The sequence below is a fragment of the Corythoichthys intestinalis genome, chromosome 6, assembly GCF_030265065.1.
Source record: "Corythoichthys intestinalis isolate RoL2023-P3 chromosome 6, ASM3026506v1, whole genome shotgun sequence".
NCBI classification, from domain to species: domain Eukaryota; kingdom Metazoa; phylum Chordata; class Actinopteri; order Syngnathiformes; family Syngnathidae; genus Corythoichthys; species Corythoichthys intestinalis.
Window position 1 is genome coordinate 1,907,383 of NC_080400.1, and position 24,580 is coordinate 1,931,962.

Genomic DNA, 24,580 nt, shown 5'->3' on the forward strand with positions numbered 1-24,580 from the left:
CCAGCCAGCCATAATATCCGAACCTGTATGCGACTGTTGCCCCAGTCAGCCACGATGATGTTCCCATTAGAGTCGACGGCTACTCCGGTGGGTGCGTTGAACTGACCGTTGCCTTCCCCGTGCGAGCCGAACTTAAACAGAAATTCACCGTCCGCGTTGTACACCTGGGTCGGAGAGAACGGCGACATTAAATGAATAAAAAAAGCAAAGACAAATGCAAATTGTACCTTGACCGAATGGTTGTGGAAGTCAGTCACTATGATTTCGTTCTTGTTATTGACGGCCACGAAATGAGGACCTGGGGAAATGTGAGGAAATGGTTTGTTCAGACGAAAAAAAGACGAAAAAAGCAAGTTGGTTAACTTACTGAAGACAGGGCCTGATTTAGTCAGTTTTTGCTCCAGGGATACATTTGCACCACTTTTGTCTACAAGGAAAGAAAACGGGGGAAAAAATAAACAATCAAGAACCATACAAACAGACAGATCAATAAGATGTATTTTGGTGCTCCCCTGTGTCATACCGCACGTCCCTCCCGCCCCGGGGGTTGGGGCGGGGGGTGCGCCTCTGTCCCCTATGCCTGTCACCAGCTCCATCCACCTGCGGCAGCTGCTGCAACCCGTCTGTCGTCGGGGTTATTGGTGGGGCCTGTTGGGCCTCGGGTGGGGCTTGTTGTCCCCTGCTGGGGGGGATGGGTATCCCCTGGTCTCTCGCCCTGCGGCCGGTGGTTCTGGTGGAAGGGCCCCTTAAGAGCTTGCCTCTTAATTCACGTACTCTTCACTTTGCACTCTAAATATCTTTTACCTTGGCACCTACATACTCGTTGGGGCCCGAGCCGGCTCCCCCTTGATTTTAATGCATCACTCGCCAAGGTTGTGGGATGAATGGGATCTGTTGGGCGTGGAGGGGTGACATCAAAGTTGCCTCCTCACGGCAGGCCCTGCCATTCCTGCAGCTCTTTTAGCACACCACTTACATCATACTCTAGGTGGGAGCTTCAGCGAGGGGTGGTGGGACGGGTGGCTGGGAAGAACTTTCATGCGGTGGTCCCACTGCTCTAAGCCAGGCTGTCCTTTTTTAACGCATACACTGCGCTACCCTCTCCACACAGATCCATTGTGGTGCTGGGTAATGGCTGCCAGGACACCGTAATAGGGCGACGGGTGGGTCCCACACTTTTTCTCTATTGCGTGGCTGCCCGGGCTTGGCCTCCTCTTTGCCTGGGCTTTCAGCCAAAGAGGCCGGGGTGGGGATGGGGAGTATCGGGTTCCCCTCTCTTTTCTGCCTGGGTATTCTCCCTGCGCTCCGGCAAGGGTTGCTGGCTGGGTCAGCAATCCTGGTCCTCGAGTGCCGCTATCCAGCTTGTTTTCCATGTCTCCCTCCTTTAACACACTTGAATCAAATAATCAGGATCGTTATCATGCACCTCCAGATCTTGCTGATGAGCTGATCATTTAATTCAGGTGTGTTAAAGGAGGGAGACATGGAAAACAAGCCTCACCCCATACCTGAAGGCTGGTTAATAGGTGAGCGGATGGCCCGGGGGACTACCCTGGATCCCGGGGGGATGACAGCAGCCCCCTTGCTGGGTTGCAGGAGAAGGGACGGGCTGCACTGTTTTGCTTCCCCCCCGATTGGCAGGGGAAGGGCCGTGTCCTGGGCGGCTCCACAGCAAAGTTGCCACTCGTCTGCAAGACTATCACATGTCTGATTTGTGTACACTCCACCCCTCCCAACCACTTATCTTTCTGACCCCCCACTACCCTCTCTTTCTCCTTGGTCATCAGGCCCTCCACATGGAGTCAACCGGAATTACAACTAACTAACCATAGCACCAACATATTCATAGTTAGTGTAGGCATTCAATGTATTTTTGTTGTTGTTTGTGCTCCTTCTTTCTCTCCTTCTTTTCTTCTGTCCCCCCAATAACCCCTTCCTGTTCGCTGCTTTCTTCTCAAAAAGAAGGCGCGTTGAATGATCGCAATGGGAGTATGTCATACTCCCATGTGATACGTTAAAACTGTTCAGACAAATCGGACACTCAGAAGTGACCAAAAATCAACAGCTGCCACCCTCCCAGTTCAGATGGATTGCACTCGTGATAAACTCATTTGTAGAAGTTTATCATCGTACCTGCAAAATGTCGATCGGAAGTCCCTTTCGCTCCGAACTTGGTGACCAGCTTCCCGTTAGCCTGAAAGATGAAAACGCAGCAGGCCTTGTTGTCCACAGTGATGATGTGTCCGTTCTTGTCCACGGCCACGCCTTTGGGACCCATTAGACGACCCGCTCCGATTTTGCTCTGACCAAAAAAAACAAAACGTCTCAAATGGTCCGATTTCAGGGTCTCGTCCCGGTTTTACCTTGAACTTGCCGTCCGAGGAGAAAATGCTAATCCAGCGGTTGTCGTAGTCGGCCACAATGATGTCGCCGTTCATGTCCACCGTCACCCCCGTGGGGCGCTGCAGCTGGCCGGGGGAGCGACCCCGCACGCCGAACCTCATCTTGAACTGCCCGTCGTTGGAAAACACCTGACGGAGGGCGGAAGCGTTAGCATTCGGTCGCCGTTTTTGGTCGGATTTTGTGCAGTCTAGCGCCACCTGTATGCACTGGTTGTTGCTGTCGGCCACCACGATGCGACCGTTGTTGGAGGCGGAGATGCCTTGGAGGTTGGTGAATTCGCCTTTGTCACGGCCTCTTGTCCCTGTCCAAATAAGCATGAATTCATAGATATTTGCTAAGGGTAGAATAGCCAAAAATTGTACTCGAGTAAGAGTAGCGTTACTTCAAAATAATGTTACTCAAGAAAAAGGATAAAAGAAGTCATGCAAAAATTTGACTCGAGTACAAGTAAAAGAGTATTCGGCGAGAAGAATACTAATTTTTTAAATAAGGTTAACAGTTTGACCAATGAGATGTTGCAACAATAATCACTTGACTACATTAGACCCATCAGAATGTAACAGTAGAGTCACATGACCACGTGATTTAATTTTGGAACATTTCACATAATTTCCTGTTGATTTTCGGTCACTTCCTGTAGATTTTGGGGAATTGACGGGTCACTTCCTGTTGATTTTCGGGGACTCCATGGGTCACATCCTGTTGATTTTGGAGCATATACAGGTCATTTCCTGTTGGTTTTGGGGCATTTCACATCATTTCCTGCTGATATTTGGTCAGTTATTTTCTCTTCTAGGCAATTGACGGGTCACTTCCTGATCGTTTTGGGGAATTGACGGGTCACTTCCTGTTCATTTTGGGGTATTTCATGTCATTTCTTGTTGATTTTTGGTCACTTCCTGTTTATTTTGTGGCATTTCAGTAAATTTCCTGTTGATTTTTGGATATTTACAGGTCACTTCCTGTTGGTTTTGGGGCATTTACAGGTCACCTCCTGGTCATTTTGGGCATTTCACATCATTTCCTGTTGATTATGTGTAACTTCCTGTTGATTGTGGGGAATTGAGAGGTCACTTCCTGTTGATTTTTGGGTATTTACAGGTCACTTCCTGTTAATTTTGGTGCATTTCACATCATTTCCTGTTGATTTTGGGGAATTGACGGGTCCCGTTAACTTTGGGGTATTTCACGTCATTTCCTGTTGATTTTCAGACACTTCCTTTTGCTTTTGGGAAATTGATGGGTCACTTCCTGTTGATTTTGGGCCATTTACAGATCATTTCCTGTTCATTTTAGGGTATTTCAAATCATGTCCTGTTGATTTATGGTGACTTCCTTTTGATTTTTGGGTATTTACAGGTCACTTCCTGTTAATTTTGGTGCATTTCACATCATTTCCTGTTGATTTTGGGGAATTGACGGGTCCCGTTAACTTTGGGGTATTTCACGTCATTTCCTGTTGATTTTCAGACACTTCCTTTTGCTTTTGGGAAATTGATGGGTCACTTCCTGTTGATTTTGGGCCATTTACAGATCATTTCCTGTTCATTTTAGGGTATCTCAAATCATGTCCTGTTGATTTATGGTGACTTCCTTTTGATTTTGGGGAATTAACAGGGCACTTCCTGTTAATTTTTGGTATTTTGGGCTGTTGAGGGACGGGTATCGATAAGCATATGCAAATTTTCCCGTCTTCCTTTGTCTGTCATCGTCTTTTCGGGCAAATTACTCTATATTCTGTAACAATGTTTCTCTTTCTTGGCCAAACTATCCCACACTCTGTAACTGTCAATGATCATAAATTCATTCATTCATTCATTTCACGTCATTTTCTGTTGATTTTCAGACACTCCCTTTTCCTTTTGGGAAATTGATGGGTCACTTCCTGTTGATTTTGGGCCATTTACAGGTCACTTCCTGTTCATTTGGGGTATTTCAATCATTTCCTGTTGATTTGACAGTTACTCACAATGTTACTCAGTCCATCAGTTTTAAAATCTCTTAATTAAAGAGACAGCAAGAACCAAAAGTGATATTTGCCATGTGGCAAAATGGATTATGCCATGTGGCAGTTTTGTTTTGCCATGTGGCATTTTTTTTGTCATGTGGCAAAACTGATTTTGCCATGTGGCATTTTTTTTTGGTATGTGGTAAAATGGATTTTGGTTTAAAATGAATGTAAAATTTGGACATGCATAGCCATCAATGGCAAAGTCTTACTTGGGTGCCAGTTGAATGTCAATGCGCTGTAATGGTAAGTGTATGGTAAAAAAATCACAGCCAAACGTTTTTATGCCATTTAATATGAATGGGAATTTTGGACGTGCATAGCCTTCAATGGCATTGATGTGCATGGCCTGCAAAAATGCCATTTACCCACAAAAAATGCCACATACCAAAAAAAAAAAAAAAAAAAAAAAGCTGCCAACCGAAATCCATTTTGCCACATACCAAAAAATATGCCATTTGTCAAAATAAATTTTGCAACATGGCAAAAAAATGCCACGTGGCAAAATCAATTTTGCCACATACCAAAATACATTTTGCCACATAGCAAAATACATTTTGCCACATGGAAAAAAAAAAAAATGCCACATGGTAAAGAAAAAAAGCCATGTGGCAAAAAAGAAATGCCACATGGCAAAAAATGCCACATGGCAAAATCAATTTTGCGACATGGCAAAAAATGCCACCTGGCAAAAATTAATTCTGCCACATAGCAAAAATAATGCCACATGGCAAAATCAATTTTGCCACACCGCAAAAAAAGGCCACATGGCAGAATCAATTTTGCCATAAGGAAAAAAAATGCCACATGGCAGAATCAATTTATTCACATGGCAAAAAGAATGCCACATGGCAAAATCAATTTTGCCACACCGCAAAAAAAGAATGCCACAGGGCAAAATCAATTTTGCCACATGGCAAAAAACAGCCATATGGCAGAATCAATTTTGCCATAAGGCAAAAATAATGCCACATGGCAAAATCAATGTAGCCACACCACAAAAAAAGAATGCTGCATGGCAAAATCAATTTTACCACATGGCAAAAAAAATGCCACATGGCAGGATCAATTTTGCCATAAGGAAAAAATGCCACATGGCAGAATCAATTTATCCACATGGCAAAAATAATGCCACATGGCAGAATCAATTTTGCCATGAGTCAAAGAAAATGCCACATGGCAGAATCAATTTTTTTTTGCATGAGGCAAAAAAACATGACACATGGCAGTATCAATTTTGCCACATGGCAAAAAAAATGCCACATGACAAAATCAATTTTGCCAAATGGCAAAAAAAATGCCACATGGCAAAAAAAATGCCACCTGGCAAAATCAATTTTGCCACATAGCAACAAAATGTCACATGGCAAAATCCATTTTTCCAGATGGCAAATACCACTTTTCGTTCTCGGCCCTGCTGCTTAATTCTCGAGCGGATTAATAATGGCGAACGTTTGGGACGAGGCACTGACCGACTCTGTAGATGAGCTCGTCCTCGATGGGGTTTTCCTTCTTCTTGGTGGTGCTGTACATGCTGGAGGGCCTCCTGACGGCCTTCTGGCGGACGTGTCCGCCCCCGCCTCCGCCGCCGGGCGACTTGACCCGCCTCTTGACGTCGTCGGGCGACTGCAGCACGTCGCAGGGCTTGACGGCGCGCAGGCGGAAGGGGCTGCCGCGCACGTGCTGCTCGTAGAGCAGCAGCGAAAAGACGAACTCGCCCTCGGCGCGGGCCGTGTAGGCCACCTCGTAGGTGCCGTTCTTGTTGTCGGAAACCTCGACGCGGGCGGCCTCCGTCCCCTCGGCCGAGGCGATGCGGGCGCGCAGGGCGGCGTTGCCCGTTTTGACCAGCTCGCCGTCTTTGTCCTTGGTGGTGACGGTGACGGCGGTGAGCTGGCCCACCAGCGCGTGCCGCAGGCCCTCGCCGGTGGCCACGCTGGTGTGACCCACCGCCCCCGTGGTGATGAGGACGCCCAGGTTCTGGATGGAGCGGCGCAGGCCGTCCGTCTCCACCTGGCACTCCAGGTGCCCGTTCTCCTGCGGCTGCTCGGGGAAGCTGTGGCGCGCCAGGGCGCCCACCCGCTCGCCCATCTGCTTCTGGACCAGGAGGACCTCGGCGGCGCTGCCGTGGCTCAGCGCCTGCTCGGTGAAGTCGCAGCTGCTCTGGATGTTCTCTTTGCCTTGCAGCAGCGACGTCAGCTGGGCCTGCAGGACCTTCTGCTTGGCGCCGCAGATGTTCTCCACCTCGGCCACCAGGGCGTCCTTGCGTTGGCGCAGGGCTTTCTCCAGCTCGTCGAACGTGGCGTTGATCTCCGTCACGGCGCCCTCCTTGCGCTCCGTCAGCTGCTTGGAGATCTCCGTCACCAGCTCGATGGCGGCCGTCAGCTGAGGCAGTCTGACCACACGCATCAAAAATCCATATTTACTATGAACTCTCAAATAAAATAAAATTTCTGAAGCTTCGCTGTTGTGTTGTAGGTAAACACTTAAGGCACTTCCTGTTTATTTTGAAGTGTTGTGGAGTCACTTCCTGTTGTTACCGGGGCATTTTGGGGACACTTCCTGTTCATAGTAGTTCATTTCCTGTTGATCTGGGGTCATTCGGGGTCAGTTCCTGTTGATTTAGGGGCATTCGGGGTCACTTCCTATTGATTTAAGGCATTATGGGTCACTTCCTGTTGATATCGGATCACTTCCTGTTGATTTAGGGGCATTTCAGGGTCACTTCTTATTGATTAGGGGGCATTTCAGGGTAATTTTCTGTTTATATCAGGTCACTTCCAGTTGATTTAGGACATTTTGGGTCACGTCCTGTTGATATCAGGTCACCTTCTGTTGATACGGTCACTTCCTGTTGATTTAGGGCCTTTTGGGTTACTTTCTGCTGATATCGGGTCACTTCCTGTCGATATTTGTTCACTTCTTGATGACAGAGGGCATTTTGGGTCAAAAGCTGTTGCCATGGGGTCACTTCCTATTGATTTAGAGCATTTTTAGTTACTCCCTGTTGATACCGGGTCACTTCCTGTTGATCAGGACCATTTCAGAGTCACTTCCTGTTGATTAAGGGGCATTTTGAGGTCACTTCCTGTTGATATCTGTTCACTTCCTGCTGATTTAGGGGCATTTCAGGGTCACTTCTTGTTGATTAGGGGGGATTTTGGGGGTAATTTTCTGTTGAAATCAGGTCACTTCCTGTTGATTTAGGGCATTTTGGGTCACTTCCTGTTGATATCAGGTCACCTTTTGTTGATATGGTCACTTCCTGTTGATTTAGGGCATTTCAGGTGGTGATATCTGTCACTTCCTATTGATTTAGAGCATTTTGAGTTACTTCCTGTTGATATCGAGTCACTTCCTGTGATATTTTTTCACTTCCTGATGACAGAGGGCATTTTGGATCAAAGGCTGTTTGCATCCGGTCACTTGCTATGAATTTGGGGGGATTTCAGGGTTACTTCCTGTTGATATCTGTCACTTCCTATTGATTTAGAGCATGTTAAATGACTTCCTGTTGGTATCGGGTCACTTCCTGTTTATTAGGAGCATTTCAGAGTCACTTCCTGTTGATTAAGAGGCATTTGGGTTCACATCCTGTTGATTCGGGGCATTTCAGGGTGACTTCCTGTTAATATCTGTCACTTCCTATTGATAGAGAGCATTTCGAGTCACTTCCTGTTGATATCGGGTCATTTCCTGTTGATTTAGGGGCGTTTCAGGGTCACTTCCTGTTGACATCGGGCCAGTTGCTATTGATTTAGGGGCATTTCGGGGTCACTTCTTTTTGACGGGCATTTTGGGGTCATTTCCTTTTAAAATCCAGTCACTTCCTGTTGATTTCGGGCATTTTGGGTCACTTCCTGTTGATATCAGGTCACCTTCTGTTGATACGGTCACTTCCTGTCGATTTAGGGCACTTCGGGTTACTTCCTGTTGATATCTGTCACCTCCTATTGATTTAGAGCATTTTGAGTTACTTCCCGTTGATATCGAGTCACTTCCTTTTGATATTTGTTCACTTCTTGATGACAGAGGGCATTTTGGGTCAAAAGCTGTTGATATCGGGTCACTTGCTATTGATTCGGGGGGATTTCAGGGTCACTTCCTGTTGATATCTGTCACTTTCTATTGATTTAGCGCATTTTGAGTGAATTCCTGTTTATATCAGGTCACTTCCTGTTGATTAGGAGCATTTCAGAGTCACTTCCTGTTGATATCTGTCACTTCCTATTGATTTAGAGCATTTTGAGTGACTTCATGTCGATATCGGGTCACTTCCTGTTGATTAGGAGCATTTCAGAGTCACTTCCTGTTGATTAAGGGGCATTTTGAGGTCACTTGCTGTTGATATAAGGTCACTTCCTGTTGATTTAGGGGCATTTTGAGGTCACTTCCTGTTGATTTAGGGCATTTGGGTTCACTTCCTGTCAAATGGGGGAATTTCAGGGTGACTTCCTGTTGATATCTGTCACTTCCTATTGATAGAGAGCATTTAGAGTCATTTCCTGTTGATACCGGGTCACTTCCTGTTGATACGGTTACTTCCTGTTGATTTAGGGGCATTTCAGGGTCACTTCCTGTTGACATCGGGCCAGTTGCTATTGATTTAGGGGCATTTTAGGGTCACTTCCTGATGATTTAGGGCATTTTGGGTCACTTCCTTTCGATATCTGGTCACTTCCTGCTGATTTAGGGGCATTTCAGGGTCACTTCTTGTTGAGTAGGGGGCATTTTGGGGTAATTTCCTGTTGAAATCAGGTCACTTCCTGTTGATTTAGGGCTTTTGGGTCGCTTCCTGTTGATAACAGGTCACCTACTGTTGATAAGGTCACTTCTTGTTGATTTAGGGCATTTCGGGTTACTTCCTGTTGATATCTGTCACCTCCTATTGATTTAGAGCATTTTGAGTTACTTCCTGTTGATATCGGGTCACTTCCTGTTGATATTTGTTCACTTCCTTATGACAGAGGGCATTTTGGGGCAAAAGCTGTTGATATCGGGTCACTTGCTATTGATTTGGGGGGATTTCAAGGTCACTTCCTATTGATATCTGTCACTTTCTATTGATTTAGAGCATTTTTTGTGACTTTTTGCTGATATCGGGCCACTTTCTATTGATTAGGAGCATTTCAGAGTCACTTCCTGTTGATATCTGTCACTTCCTATTGATTTAGAGCATTTTGAGTGACTTCATGTCGTTTACTTCCTGTTGATTAGGAGTATTTCAGAGTCACTTCCTATTGATTAAGGGGCATTTCGAGGTCACTTCCTGTTGATATAAGGTCATTTCCTGTTGAATTAGGGCATTTGGGTTCACTTCCTGTCAAATGGGGGAATTTCAGGGTGACTTCCTGTTGATATCTGTCACTTCCTATTGATAGAGAGCATTTAGAGTCATTTCCTGTTGATACCGGGTCACTTCCTGTTGATACGGTTACTTCCTGTTGATTTAGGGGCATTTCAGGGTCACTTCCTGTTGACATCAGGCCAGTTGCTATTGATTTAGGGGCATTTTAGGGTCACTTCCTGATGATTTAGGGCATTTTGGGTCACTTCCTTTTGATATCTGGTCACTTCCTGCTGATTTAGGGGCATTTCAGGGTCACTTCTTGTTGAGTAGGGGGCATTTTGGGGTAATTTCCTGTTGAAATCAGGTCACTTCCTGTTGATTTAGGGCTTTTGGGTCACTTCCTGTTGATAACAGGTCACCTACTGTTGATAAGGTCACTTCTTGTTGATTTAGGGCATTTCGGGTTACTTCCTGTTGATATCTCTCACCTCCTATTGATTTAGAGCATTTTGAGTTACTTCCTGTTGATATCGGGTCACTTCCTGTTGATATTTGTTCACTTCCTTATGACACAGGGCATTTTGGGGCAAAAGCTGTTGATATCGGGTCACTTGCTATTGATTTGGGGGGATTTCAAGATCACTTCCTATTGATATCTGTCACTTTCTATTGATTTGGAGCATTTCAGAGTCACTTCCTGTTGATTTAGAGCATTTTGAGTGACTTCATGTCGTTCACTTCCTGTTGATTAGGAGTATTTCAGAGTCACTTCCTATTGATTAAGGGGCATTTCGAGGTCACTTCCTGTTGATATAAGGTCATTTCCTGTTGAATTAGGGCATTTGGGTTCACTTCCTGTTGATTGGGGGCATTTCAGGGTGACTTCCTGTTGATATCTGTCACTTCCTATTGATAGAGAGCATTTCGAGTCACTTCCTGTTGATATCGGATCACTTACTGTTGATAAGGTTACTTCCTGTTGATTTAGGGGCATTTCAGGGTCACTTCCTGTTGACATCAGGCCAGTTGCTATTGATTTAGGGGCATTTTAGGGTCACTTCCTGATGATTTAGGGCATTTTGGGTCACTTCCTTTTGATATCTGGTCACTTCCTGCTGATTTAGGGGCATTTCAGGGTCACTTCTTGTTGAGTAGGGGGCATTTTGGGGTAATTTCCTGTTGAAATCAGGTCACTTCCTGTTGATTTAGGGCTTTTGGGTCACTTCCTGTTGATAACAGGTCACCTACTGTTGATAAGGTCACTTCTTGTTGATTTAGGGCATTTCGGGTTACTTCCTGTTGATATCTCTCACCTCCTATTGATTTAGAGCATTTTGAGTTACTTCCTGTTGATATCGGGTCACTTCCTGTTGATATTTGTTCACTTCCTTATGACACAGGGCATTTTGGGGCAAAAGCTGTTGATATCGGGTCACTTGCTATTGATTTGGGGGGATTTCAAGATCACTTCCTATTGATATCTGTCACTTTCTATTGATTTGGAGCATTTCAGAGTCACTTCCTGTTGATTTAGAGCATTTTGAGTGACTTCATGTCGTTCACTTCCTGTTGATTAGGAGTATTTCAGAGTCACTTCCTATTGATTAAGGGGCATTTCGAGGTCACTTCCTGTTGATATAAGGTCATTTCCTGTTGAATTAGGGCATTTGGGTTCACTTCCTGTTGATTGGGGGCATTTCAGGGTGACTTCCTGTTGATATCTGTCACTTCCTATTGATAGAGAGCATTTCGAGTCACTTCCTGTTGATATCGGATCACTTACTGTTGATAAGGTTACTTCCTGTTGATTTAGGGGCATTTCAGGGTCACTTCCTGTTGACATCGGGCCGGTTACTATTGATTTAGGGGCATTTCGGGGTCACTTCCTGTTGATTTTGAATATTTCGAATCACTTCCTGTTTATATCGGGTCATCTCCTTTTGATATGGTCACTTCCTGCTGATATAGGACATTTCAGGGTCACTTCCTGTTGAAATCTATCACTTTCTGTTTATTTAGAGTATTTCGAGTCACTTCCTTTTGCTATCTGGTTACGTTCTGTTGATTTGTGGGCATGTTGTGTTCATATCTATGATATTGTGATTCTTTTTTTTTTTTGCTGACCTATTGCGAACCGTGTCCAGCTGGTTCTTGAGCGCTGACTTGTGCTGCTCCAGCACGTCCCTCAGCGGTACCGTCACGTGTTCCCTGTGCTCGCCTTCCGTGCACTCCAAACACATGGCCGTCTCACACGACTCGCAGTAGAACTCCATCACCTGTGAGTGGCCCAAAAGAGCATTTATATTTAATCATTAAATGACTTCATTACAAATTAAAAATAAGAATATTTACATTTTTCAAAAAAAAAATGTGGGCGGATGGATCAAAATTAACTTAAATTTAATCTTTTTTATTTTATTTATTTATTTTTCATTTAAAATAAACTGGTGCCAAGCACCATCAGCTAATTTAAATGTAATTCCACTGTAAACCACAAGATGACGCCATACTATAAAACCCCAAAAGACGGGAGCGCAGCACGGGCTCACCTTCCCCTCGTGATTGGGACACGAGAGAGGCTGACAAGAGGAAGCGGCGCTGGCCGATTCCAGGACGTTCCGGGCCTCGGGTCGGCTGCACTCGGCTTCTCGCTGCAGGACCTCCATCAGGTTGGTGATGAAGAAGTTGTTCTGCAGCGCCGCCACACCCTTCTCGGGCAAGATGGACGTTTGCCGGCACACCGGACATGACAGCGTCAAGGACTGTGGAGGGATGTAGTTCTGGAGACATCTGTCGAGAGGAGAACGCGTAAGGAGCTTAACGTGACGTGGATTAGCACAAAGGCGAGTCAGATTTGAGAGAAATGACAAGTATTAATACCTTAATACCTCTTGAAATCCTGAATTTAAACCTTGGAACTGTTAGCAAAACCATGTAAAATCCTAAACCTGAGTTTTTAGTCAAACTCTAAACAGAGACCTAATATCATTTGAAAACCTCCGTGAAGTTAGCACCCCATCATACGCAAATTTAGATAAAAATGATGTTAATTGTTAGTGCAACGTTTGTGTCGTAAAGAGTTTTGTTTGTGCTGCTAACAAATTTTAAATATTTACAATTCCTTATAGGTCGAGAAAGGACTGGAGAGGCATTCAACTGTGTGGCCGTGATCCCTGACGAAGGAAGTTTTCTTTCATTTTGAATAAATGTGGGCCACAACTGCCTAGCTTTTTCGAAACCTCTGCCTGCCTGTCCGCCTTCGAACCCGAACGTTTACACTGGCGGCGTATGCGGGCACGCTTGTCCCCATTTGCCTGAAAACCTGAGCTGAAGGGAGAAGTTTGACGGAGGCAGACAACGCGCTGGTGCACATGTGTGTAGTTGAGGCTGAGGGAAGCTCCAGAGACGGCCTCCCCAAAAGCAAAGAGCGAGCGGCCCTAAGATAACCCCCAGTGAGGGTGGAGAGCGGCCCCGGAAGAACCCCTGCGAGAAAGGGCAGAGAAGGGCAGCAGAAGAAGGCCCCACGAGAGAGGGCGAGGACCTGCACCGGAAGAAGACCCTGCTGCGAGAGAGAGCAAAGAACGGCCCCGAAAGACGCTGCCGCCGCCACGACAGAAGGCAATAAACAGCCACAAAATAATCCGCTGCTGCAAGAGAGGGGGAAGAATTGCCCCGGAAGAAGCTGCCGCCACAAGAGAGGGTGAGGAATGGCACCGGAAGAAGGCGCCGCGAGAGAGGGTGAAGAACGGCGCCGAAATAAGCTGGCGCTGCGAGAGAGAGCAAGGGACGGCACCGGAAGAAGCCGCTGCCGCCACCGCAAGAGAGGCGGAAGAATGGCCCGGAAGAAGCCGCCACAAGAGATGGCGAGGAATGGCACCGGAATAAGGCGTCGCCGCCGCAAGAGAGGGCAAGGAACGGCACTGGAAGAAGGCACCACGAGAGAGGGCAAGGAATGTCACTGAAAGAAGCTGCCATGAGCGAGGGCGAGGAATGGCACCGGAAGAGGGCGCCGCGAGAGAAGACGAGGAACAGCGCCAGAAGACACCGCTGCCGCCGCCGCATGAAAGGGTGGAGATCGCCGCCGGAAGAAGTCCCTGCTAGAGAGGGCAAAGAACGGCTTCAGAAGAATCTGCCGCCACTGCAAGAGAGGGCGAAAAACAGCCCCAGAAGAAGCCGCCACCGCTGCCAGAGAGGGCGAGGAACGGCACTGGGAGAAGCCCCCGCGAGAGAGGGTGAAGAACAGCCACAGAAGAAGCCGCCAGCGCTGCCAGAGAGGGTGAGGAACGGCGCCGGAAGAAGCCAACGCAAGAGAGGGCGAGGAACGGCACCGGAATAAGCCGCCGAAAGAGAGGGCGAGGAATAGCACTGGAAGAAGCTACTGCAAGAGAGAGCGAAGAACTGCTTCAGAGGAAGCCCCCGCCGCAAGAGAGGGCAAAGAACAGCCCAGAAGAAGCCGCCACCGCTGCTAGAGAGGACGAGGAACGGCGCCGGAAGAAGCCAACGTAAGAGAGGGCGAGGAACGGCACTGGAAGAAGTTACTGCAAGAGAGACCGAAGAACTGCTCCGGAAGAAGGCCCCGCCGCAAGAGAGGGCAAAGAACAGCCCCAGAAGAAGCCGCCACTGCTGCTAGAGAGGGCGAGGAACGGCACCGGAAGAAGCCGCCGCGAAAAAGTGCAAAGAACAGCCCCAGAAGAAGTCGCCACCGCCGCGAGAGAGGGCGAGAAACAGCCCCGGAAGAAGCCGCCGCGCGAGAAAGCGAGGAACGGCGCCAGATGAAGCCACCTCGAGTGAGTGCAAGGAATGTTCTGGAAGAAGCTGCCGTGAGCTGGGCCGAGTAACTGCACCGGAACAAGCCGCTGCCACCACTTCAAGAGAGAGTGAGGAAAAGCTCCGGAAGAAGCCGAGAGTGACCCCGGTTTCCGGAGGGGGTGTGCAGCATCCCAGTGCCATAGGGCTCGGCACAGGGGTTTGGCACCATGGACTGCGACAACCCTGGGAGGCGACAACCACACCTGCAGGCACACTTGATGAGGCAATTGCAATCAAGATGCTCTCCCCAATATTCAAAGGGGAGAGTTGCGGGAGCTATCCCATGTAAAAACTGGAGAGGCACCCCCGCCCCTTCAACTTAAAAAATAAATAAAGGACTAAATCATAATTGGCGCATGAAAGGGTTAAAAGTGAACTAAAAGGCTAAAGTTGTCCTTAAGAACTGCCAAAGACCGTTTCGTACCTCTCGCAGAAAGTGTGCAGACACGGCAGCACTTTGGGGTTGTGGTAGCGATCCAGGCAGATGCTGCACACCAGGAACTGCTTGTCGATCTGCCGGACCACCGGACTGGTGCCGCCGCTCTCACGCTTGGCCATGGACGCGGACATTCAAGCCGATGCGGAACCTGCAATAGGGAAAGGAGGTCAGCCGAGGGCGTCCCCACAAGGAGGAAATGAGTCACGGCATCGCGAGTGTGTTTTAAGCATCAGCTGGCCAGAACATGGCCTCTTCTAGCTCATTTTTGAGTCACCCACACACAAGCTGTTTGGATTCGCGAGTACGACATCTTTAACGAGTTAGTGTCGTGCGAGAGTCGTTTGCATAATTGTGATTTAAAGCCTGAGGCTTTACACTCGCGTAGAAAGTATTAAGTTTGGTCAAAATGGGGGTGGACATTTTGCCGGTAAAATGTGCGAGCGGGTCAAGCGGAGCTTATCCGATGATGACATTCCTCACATCTGCTACATGCGCATGACATGAACACAAAGGATTAGTTTAAGAGCTAAAACAGTGACAGCATAGTCAATAAACATCAATAGGAACAAAGTGGGGACATCAGCAGCTATTTTGTGTCATGTGATTGTGCTTAATGTTCTGACAAAGTAGTATGGTAAAGTAAAAAGGTGTTCTGGGTTTATACTTAACAGCTTTAGTTGATTAGCATTGTGATTTTTGAGAAGTATATATTTAACTAGAAAATGTCTTTTCTGGAGGAATTTTGATTTTGAGGTATTCTAGGGTCACTTCCTGTTGATTTTGATACATTTAAGGGTCACTTCCTGTTGATTTTGGGGCATTTCGGGTCATATCCTGTTTATTTCGGGCCACTTTCTGATGATTTTTAGGTATCCCACAGTCCTTTCCAGTTCATCTTGAGGTATTTGCTGTTGATTTTTGGGCGTTTCGGGGTCACTGTCGGTTTATTTTGAAGGACCTTGGATTTCCTGTAGATATTGGGTCACTTACTGTTTATTTTGGGGCATTTCGGGTTCACTTTCTTTTCATAATGGGTCACTTCTTGTTGATTTGGGGGTATTTCATTGTGACTTCCTATCCATATTGAGTCACTTCCTGTTTTTTTAGGGGAATTTCGGGTTCACCTCGTGTTGATACTGGGTCAGTTCTTGTTGATTTTTATGGCCCTCTGGTTTCCATTAGATACTGGGTCACTTCCTGTTTATTTTGGGGCATTTCGGATTCAATTGCTGTTCATTTTGGGTCACTTCCTGTTGATTTTGAAGCATTTCAGGGTTATTTCCTATTGATTTTGATACATTTAAGGGTCACTTCCTGTTGATTTTGGAGCATTTCGGGTCACATCCTGATTATTTCGGGCCACTTTCTGTTGATTTTTTGGTTTTCCACGGTCCTTTCCTGTTCATATTGAGTTATTTCCTGTTGATTTTTGGGCGTTTCGGGGTCACTTTCTGTTCATATTGGGTCACTTCCTGTTGATTTGGGGGTAATTCAGGGTCACTTCCTATCCATATTGAGTCATTTCCTGTTTTTTGAGGGGAATTTCGGGTTCACTTTGTGTTGATATTGGGTCACTTCTTGTTTATTTTTATGGCCCTCTGGTTTCCATTAGATATTCGGTAACTTCCTGTTTATTTTGGGGCATTTCAGGTTCACTTTCTGTTCGTAATGGGTCACTTCCTTTTGATTTGGGGGCATTACATGGTCACTTTCTGTCCATATTGAGTCACTTCCTGTTTGTTGAGGGGAATTTCAGGTTCACTTCCTGTTGATATTGGGTCACGTCTTGTTGATTTTGATGGCTCTCTGATTTCCATTAGATATTGGGTGACTTCCTGTTTAATTTGGGGCATTTCCGATTCAATTCATGTTCATTTTGGGTCACTTCCTGTCGAATTTGAAGCATTTCAGGGTTATTTCCTATTGATTTTGATACATTTTGGGGTCACTTCCTGTTGATTTTGGGGCATTTTGGGTCACATCCTGTTTATTTTGGGCAACTTTCTGTTGATTTTTAGGTTTTCCACAGTCCTTTCCTGTTTATATTGAGTTATTTCCTGTTGATTTTTGGGCGTTTCGGGGTCACTGTCGGTTTATTTTGAAGGACATTCGATTTCCTGTAGATATTGGGTCACTTACTGTTTATTTTGGGGCATTTCAGGTTCACTTTCTGTTCATAATGCGTCATTTCCTGTTGATTTGGGCGAATTTCAGGGTCACTTCCTATCCATATTGAGTCACTTCCTGTTTTTTTAGGGGAATTTCAGGTTCACTTCGTGTTGATATTGGGTCAGTTCTTGTTTATTTTTATGGCCGTCTGGTTTCCATTAGATATTGGGTAACTTCCTGTTTATTTTGGGGCATTTCGGGTTCACTCTCTGTTGATTTTTAGGTAGTCCGCAGTCCTTTTCTGTTCATAATGAGGGTTAGGGTTTTTGAAGCATTTCAGGGTTATTTCCTATTGATTTTGATACATTTAAGGGTCACTTCCTGTTGATTTTGGATTGTTTTGGGGTCACTTCCTGTTGATATTGAGTAATTTGGGTTGGAAATCAATGGGAGTGAATGGAAGTTTTTGTGCTATTGAAATGAATGGCGGGCGAATAGGGCCATTGAAAATCAATGGGAATTTTTTCCCATTAGTAATGAATGGTATAGCTTTGGCTTTACATGCAAAGCTACCAGCAAAAATAAATAGATACAATTTAAAAACCCGATTTTTTCACCATATTCCAAACTTTAAAAACTGACGAGATCGGGCCTGATTTCCAATCATGTGATCATCCCTATCAAAATCCCAATTTGAACTCCGGAACTTTCATTTGAAGTCGGGCTGTCAAACGATTAAAATTTTTAATTGAGTTAATTACAGCTTAAAAATTAATTAATCGTAATTAATTGCAATTCAAACCATCTATAAAATATGCCATATTTTTCTGTAAATTATTGTTGTTGGAATGGAAAGATAAGACACAAGACGGATATATACATTCAACATACGGTACATAAGTACTGTATTTGTTTATTATAACAATAAGTCAACAAGATGGCATTAACATTATTAACATTCTGTTAAAGCGATCCATGGATAGAAAGACTTGTAGTTCTTAAAAGATAAATGTCAGTACAAGTTGTAGAAATTTTATATTAAAACCCCTCTTAATGTTTTCGTTTTATTAAAATGTGTAAAATTTTCAATCAAAAAATAAACTAGTAGCTCGCCATTGTTGATGTCAATAATTACACTATGCTTGTGCTTAAACCCATAAAATCATTTGGACCCAAGCACCAGCAGAGGGCGCCAAACACCAAAAAACAAGTAACAAGCGGACATTACACTGCTGTCATTTTAATCTGTTTGAGCGGGGCATGTGCGTTAATTGCGTCAAATATTTTAACGTGATTAATTTAAAAAATTAATTACCGCCCGTTAACGCGATAATTTTGACGGCCCTAATTTGAAGCGCTAACATTTGTAAGCTAACCCAGATTTGGTTGTAACCTAATCTTGAACCTGTAATGGGAGCCAATAAAAATCCCAAGTGCAAAGCCAGCCCTCGGTCAATGGCAATAAAACACAGCACGTCCCCGTCTGCCCTCCGGATTAAAGATGCCCGCCGTGACATCATTACTCCGGCGTTACGAGAAGTGATTTACGTCGCCATTCATCCTCATCCAGTAGGAAAGCTTTGATTGGCTAAGCAGCTGAGGCTCTTAGAGTATGTCTGCTAAGGCCTTTACGCGCTAACGCTACATTGACTGAACACCTCCGTTGAAGTAAAGCCATAAGCGGATTTTAAGGGGGGCCAGGGGGTCCAGGCCCCCCCGCTGGTGGCCGAAAAATGTCATTGCATGTAATTGACTTTCCTATATGCAGTATTTATAAAACTTGTAAAGCAATAAAACTGCAACAAAAATGAATAAAATGAACAAAAAAATATATTTTTATAATGGGTCGAAATTATTTTTCGAGCACCTTAGTCATTTGCTTTGCATATAATTAAATATATATATATATATTTATTTGAGCTGTCAAACAATTAAAATTTTTAATCGAGTTAATTACAGCTTAAAAATTAATTAATCGTAATTAATCGCAATTAATCGCAATTCTAACCATTTATAAAATATGCCATCTTTTTCTGTAAATTATATATATATTCTGTAAAATAAATTGTTGGAATGGAAAGATAAGACACAAGATGGATATATACATTCAACATACGGTACATAAGGACTGTAGTGGGCATTTCACTCTACTGTCATTTAAATCTGTCTATGCTGTCCTCACTCCCAAGCGTCTATTTTTTCCAAAGCTAGACAGCCAGTGAACGACGCCATAGTAATCTGACTTCTTTCTTTTTCATCTGATTTATTAGGAAAATGGCCTCAAACCATTGTCCTCTTTAGACCGTTGTAAAACTACAAAAAAAAAGTACACAAGCATTGCATTAGCAACAACGTTAGCTTAGCACGCTATACAGGTTCACAAAACATAAACAAAAAGCGTCTCATACAAAAAATATAACATTTCGCTTGCTAACATAATATGTGCATTATTTACAACAACCATACTTACGGACTAATCTTGTCCAAGGATCATATAAGCACAACATTACAACGTAGGCGTCAGCCCGAGACGTCCTGCAGCCATATTGAACTGGCAAGACAACAATAAACCATGTCGCAAAGCGACCACAAGAGTTCGCTGTTAGACAGCACAAAAAGCCTTGCTGTAAAACTTACCAAAATGTGGAATACTGTCTGAGCGGGACATGTGCGTTAATTGCGTCAAATATTTTAACGTGATTAATTTAAAAAATTAATTCGCGCGCGTTAACGGGACAATTTTGACAGCCCTAATATATATATATATATATATATATATGTGTGTGTGTGTATATATATCAGAGGAAAAATATTTTTAAAAATAATTTTTTTCTTTGATTGATAATGTTTTTTTTTTTTTTTTTGATTGAAGCAACTTTTTGGGGAATTGAATGATTTAGACACAATTGTCCCAATCATAATATGGCCCGAACACAAAAAGGATTGCTTCAATCAAAGAAATCTTTTTCAATAAAAATTTAAGTGTTCAAATGCAAATTTTTCAATCTCAACCTTTTTTTCTACGATTGAAATTTTTCTTTTGTTTTGATTGAAATGATTTTTCTTTTTGAAAATCTATATTTTTCTGAAGCAACTTAATTTTTGATTGACTAATAAAGAGAAAAATGTCCTAGCCAAAATGTGGCCCAAACACAAATCAACATTACTTCAATCAAAAAGTTGCTTCAATCAAAAAGATTAAAAAAATAAAAACAAAAATTAATCGAAGAAAAAAGGCTTTGACATTTTTTTTGGTTTGTTTTTTTGTTTATTTTTGCAATTTATTTATTTATTTTTTAATTGAAGCGATCTTTTTTTTCGGTTGAAAATACATATTTTGATTGAAGCAACTTTTTTTTTTATTGAAGCAACTTTTTTTTTTTTTTTGATTGAATAATAAATACACAAATCTACCTCCATATGGCTCCGCCCAGGGGATCCAATTTTCGACTGGGGTAACTACATTGGCACGACACCGGCGGGCATACCAAATTCAATGGATGACGATCTTGGCGAAAAGTATTGCCTAAGCAGCCTGATTTAGAATTCCCCTCAAGAATGATGGGAAACAAAAAAACGCTCCTTATCAACTCATTATTTTAAATATTCTTGTAAGTTAATTTTATTGCGGACAATGCGTTTTGGGGTCATCAAGATGTTGTGCCCCCCCGCCCCAAAAGTCAAACTCCGCCTATGGGTAAAGCCTATGATAGATAAGAACAGAGAGGGACAAGACAGGGTTAAGTTGTCTGATCAAGGTTTGTACCTATGCTAACATGTCAAATTGGAGTTTAGAGACAAGTTAAGCATTTGAAAGTAGGGTTTGTTGATTTGGGGGCATTTCGAGGTCAATTCCCGTGTATGTAAGTGTTTGAAAATAGGAATTTTATCTGGATGTTCTCTGTGAATGAGCTTCATTTGTGCCAAATTGGTAGCAATTAGCATCTGTTTGCTAACTGCAAACAAATTTCTCCCATAATGAAGCGACAAACGATGATGGAAATGACAATGGTTGACGTTGTTTATCCTTTAAGGCATGGGTCCCCAAACTTTTTCCTGTGAGGGCCACATAACTTTTTCCTTCTCTGATGAGGGGCCGGGTCAGTTTGTAACAGAAAAAGTGTGACGATTGCAGGAGTGCCTAAATGTAAAAATGTATTGTTTTTCAGAAAGACACAATCAAATAACCCTTTCTGAATTCTTCATGGAACAAAAGTAAATACAGTGATACCTCAGCTCACGAACATAATTGGTTCCCAGAAAGTGTGTGTAAGGCGAAAAGTTCGTCTTCCGAACATTTATTTCCCATAAGAAACCATTAAAATGAGAATAATCCGTTCCCAGGTCCCCATAAAACATAATTTTCTACTAAATAAGCCTTAAAACTACACAAAAATATACCTTATGTTATGTATAATAAATGTGCTATTGTATTATAATTAAAGAAATAAACTGTACTGTATAATAAAGTCGTTTTATTTACCTTTGTGATGGTAGTTGATGGCTTGATGGAATGGAGTTGGAGGAGGAGGGAGGGAGGGAGGGAGTTACTGTTTGGAAGGGGAGTGTTACCGGCAAAGTGCGCAGTTAGCGTAGACTCCAGTGCTGTGCCCCCCACATGCTTTTGGTTGTTAATAAAAGTGCCCACAAAAAGCCATCCGACGCCTCTGGGTGTTTGTATGCACGCCGCCACCTTTCTGGAGAGGAAATCGGGCGAACCGAAGACAACCGACGACAACGAGCCAACGTGACTCGCCGGTCCACTTCTCACTACGGTGGGAAGCTGAAAGCACCGCCAATTACCAGTCGAGGGCGAATTGGTAACACGAGTCACCTTCCATAAGGACTGTAGGTAACTCTTTTTCGGTCCCATAATAGCAAAAGTACACTCAATATGGTCCAAAATGTCTATCAAACACAAACCACGTCCGCACTCAACGAAAGGGAGGGGACGAACTGGCACGCCGTGAGCGTGCGTCAGCTTCTCGTGGCGCTGTTCGACCGCGTGGTTTGGTTTGTCTGCCGAAAACTAGTTCGTCAGCAGAGACTATATGCTCGCGAATATAATGTTCTTGAGGCGAAAAGTTCGTGAGCTTAAGCGTTCGTGAGCTGAGGTATCACTGTAAATAAAAATAATAATTTAATATAATATAATATAATCTGGGCTGTCAAAATTATCGCGTTAACGAGCGGTAATTAATTTTTTAAATTAATCACGTTAAAATATTTGACGCATTTAACGCACATGCCCCGCTCAAACAGATTAAAATGACAGCACAGTGTCATGTCCATTTGTTACTTGTGTTTTTTGGTGTTTTGTCACCCTCTGCTGGCGCTTGGGTGCAAATGATTTTATGGGTTTCAGCATCATGAGCGTTGTGTAATTATTGACATCAACAATGGCCAGCTACTAGTTTATTTTTTTGTTTGAAAATTTTACAAAAATTATTCAAACGAAAACATTAAGAGGGGTTTTAATATAAAATTTCTATAACTTGTACTAACATTTATCTTTTAAGAACTACAAGTCTTTCTATCCATGGATCGCTTTAACAGAATGTTAATCATGTTAATGTCATCTTGTTGATTTATTGTTATCATAAACAAATACAGTACTTATGTACAGTATGTTGAATGTATATATCGGTCTCGTGTCTTATCTTTCCATTCCAACAATAATTTACAGAAAAATATGGCATATTTTAGAGATGGTTTGAATTGCGATTAATTACGATTAATTCATTTTTAAGTTGTGATTAACTCGATTTAAAATTTTAATCGTTTGACAGCGCAAAATATAATATAATATAATATAATATAATATAATATAGATATAGATAATAACCAAATAACCCTCTCTGGGTTCTTCACAGAAAAAAAGCCAGGAAATAAATAACACTATTGAAAAAAAAAAAAAAAAAAAAATTGTTCAGGGGCCCGGACCAAATGTGGAGGCGGGCCGTAGTTTGGTGACCCCTGCTTTAAGGGCTTAGCTGAAAGATTCCATTTTTCCTTTTCTTTTCCTCTGCTGAGGGAAGAAACACGCAACCTAGCCTAGCCTAGCTTCATCTGCTTTTCCGCTATTTCCTCTTACGACACCCATCAAAAGACATTTTCTGTGGTTAAAGAAGAAAGGTTTACAGTGTGTTTAAATATAGACTGCAGTTTAGAGATGCATTTCGAACAGCTGTGTGCTAAGATTAATGACGTGGCAGCAGCGCTCGCTCTCATTTGGATACAAGCAAGCCCCTCGACGGAGGGGGGTAACCGGGTATGTGGACCGTACACCATACCTTACATTCACATATTTCTTTATTAAAATCATTCTCTGATTAAATATTATGTTCTACTCGATATAGACTTAAAAACTTTAAAAAAATTAATATTTCAAATATATATTTTTTCTTTTTTTCTGCACAAAACCCCCCCGCCCCCCTGTCAGAGAATGGTTTGACCTCGCTCTGGCGCACTCACAGCTACACGACATACGTGCCCTGAAGCGGGAATTTAAAATCTCTCATTGTTATAAACTATAAACATGGCGAGTCGTCATAAATCACGTGTGAAATATTTGTGTGCCACGATTAATCGACTAATATCCAACTACCGGTATTTAGAAATTCTCTATTTTAAGCATCTTAACAGTAATTTTATTAATTTTATTTTTTAGATTATTTTAATTGAAAGATGGTATAATTTTAATGTTTTTGATGTATTTTGTTTTTATTGTTTTATTCTCATTTTAATTTTTTAAAATGTTTTTATATTTTGATAAAAAAAAAGTCATTTAAATGTATTTTTAGTTATTTTTAAATTTAATTTAAATTAAACTTTTTTTTTTAAATACATTTTTTAAAACTGGATTTATAATTTTAATCTTATTTTATTTTTTTATTTTTATTTTAAAAAAAATAAATAAGAGGGGAAAAAAACGTAAATTAAGTTTTAAAAATTTTATTTTTAATTTAAAAAATTTAAAAAATATTTTTTTTAATTTGATTTTAAATTTTAAATTTAATATATATATAATTTTAATCTTATTTTAATTTTTTTATTTTAAAAAAAAAATAAATAACAGTAAATGGGGGGGGGGGGGATAAAGTAAATATACTGGATATATGTTTAAAAAAAAAAAAAAAAAAAAAAAAAAACATTCCATGATTTCTATTGTCGTCGCCAATCAAAGCAGACTGATTAAATATGCTGATTAATCAAAATAATTCCTTTTGATTGATAACCTTTGCCTTAATTTTTATGTTGGAAGAGTTTATATTTCAGTTTAGCGTTCATTTTGGGGTTGAGACATGGATAATGTTTCATTTAATTTTTTTAAAGTAATTTTTTTACATTTTTTAAATGTTTTTTTTATTTTGATTAAAAAAAAGTCATTTTAGCGTAATTTTTAGTTATTTTTAATTTTAATTTAATTTTTTTAAAAATGCATTTTATAAAATTGGATTTATAATTTTAATCTTATTTTATGTTTTTTATTTTTATTTAAAAATAAATAAATAAGAGAGGAAAA

General features: G+C 42.5%; 1 protein-coding gene across 1 annotated transcript in view; it reads right to left on the minus strand.

Annotated features, from left to right (window-relative positions):
* Positions 1 to 24,580, minus strand: part of LOC130917626 (tripartite motif-containing protein 3-like) — a 36,040-nt gene that overhangs the window by 4,261 nt on the left and 7,199 nt on the right. The window contains exons 2-11 of the mRNA XM_057839226.1: positions 14,932 to 15,094; positions 12,248 to 12,488; positions 11,823 to 11,974; positions 5,884 to 6,803; positions 2,601 to 2,704; positions 2,364 to 2,531; positions 2,134 to 2,302; positions 368 to 427; positions 228 to 298; positions 24 to 164 (exon numbers count right to left, since the gene is read on the minus strand). Coding sequence (XP_057695209.1) covers positions 24 to 164; positions 228 to 298; positions 368 to 427; positions 2,134 to 2,302; positions 2,364 to 2,531; positions 2,601 to 2,704; positions 5,884 to 6,803; positions 11,823 to 11,974; positions 12,248 to 12,488; positions 14,932 to 15,077 — 2,172 coding nt within the window. The 5' untranslated portion in view covers positions 15,078 to 15,094. The remainder of the gene's footprint in view (positions 1 to 23; positions 165 to 227; positions 299 to 367; positions 428 to 2,133; positions 2,303 to 2,363; positions 2,532 to 2,600; positions 2,705 to 5,883; positions 6,804 to 11,822; positions 11,975 to 12,247; positions 12,489 to 14,931; positions 15,095 to 24,580) is intronic.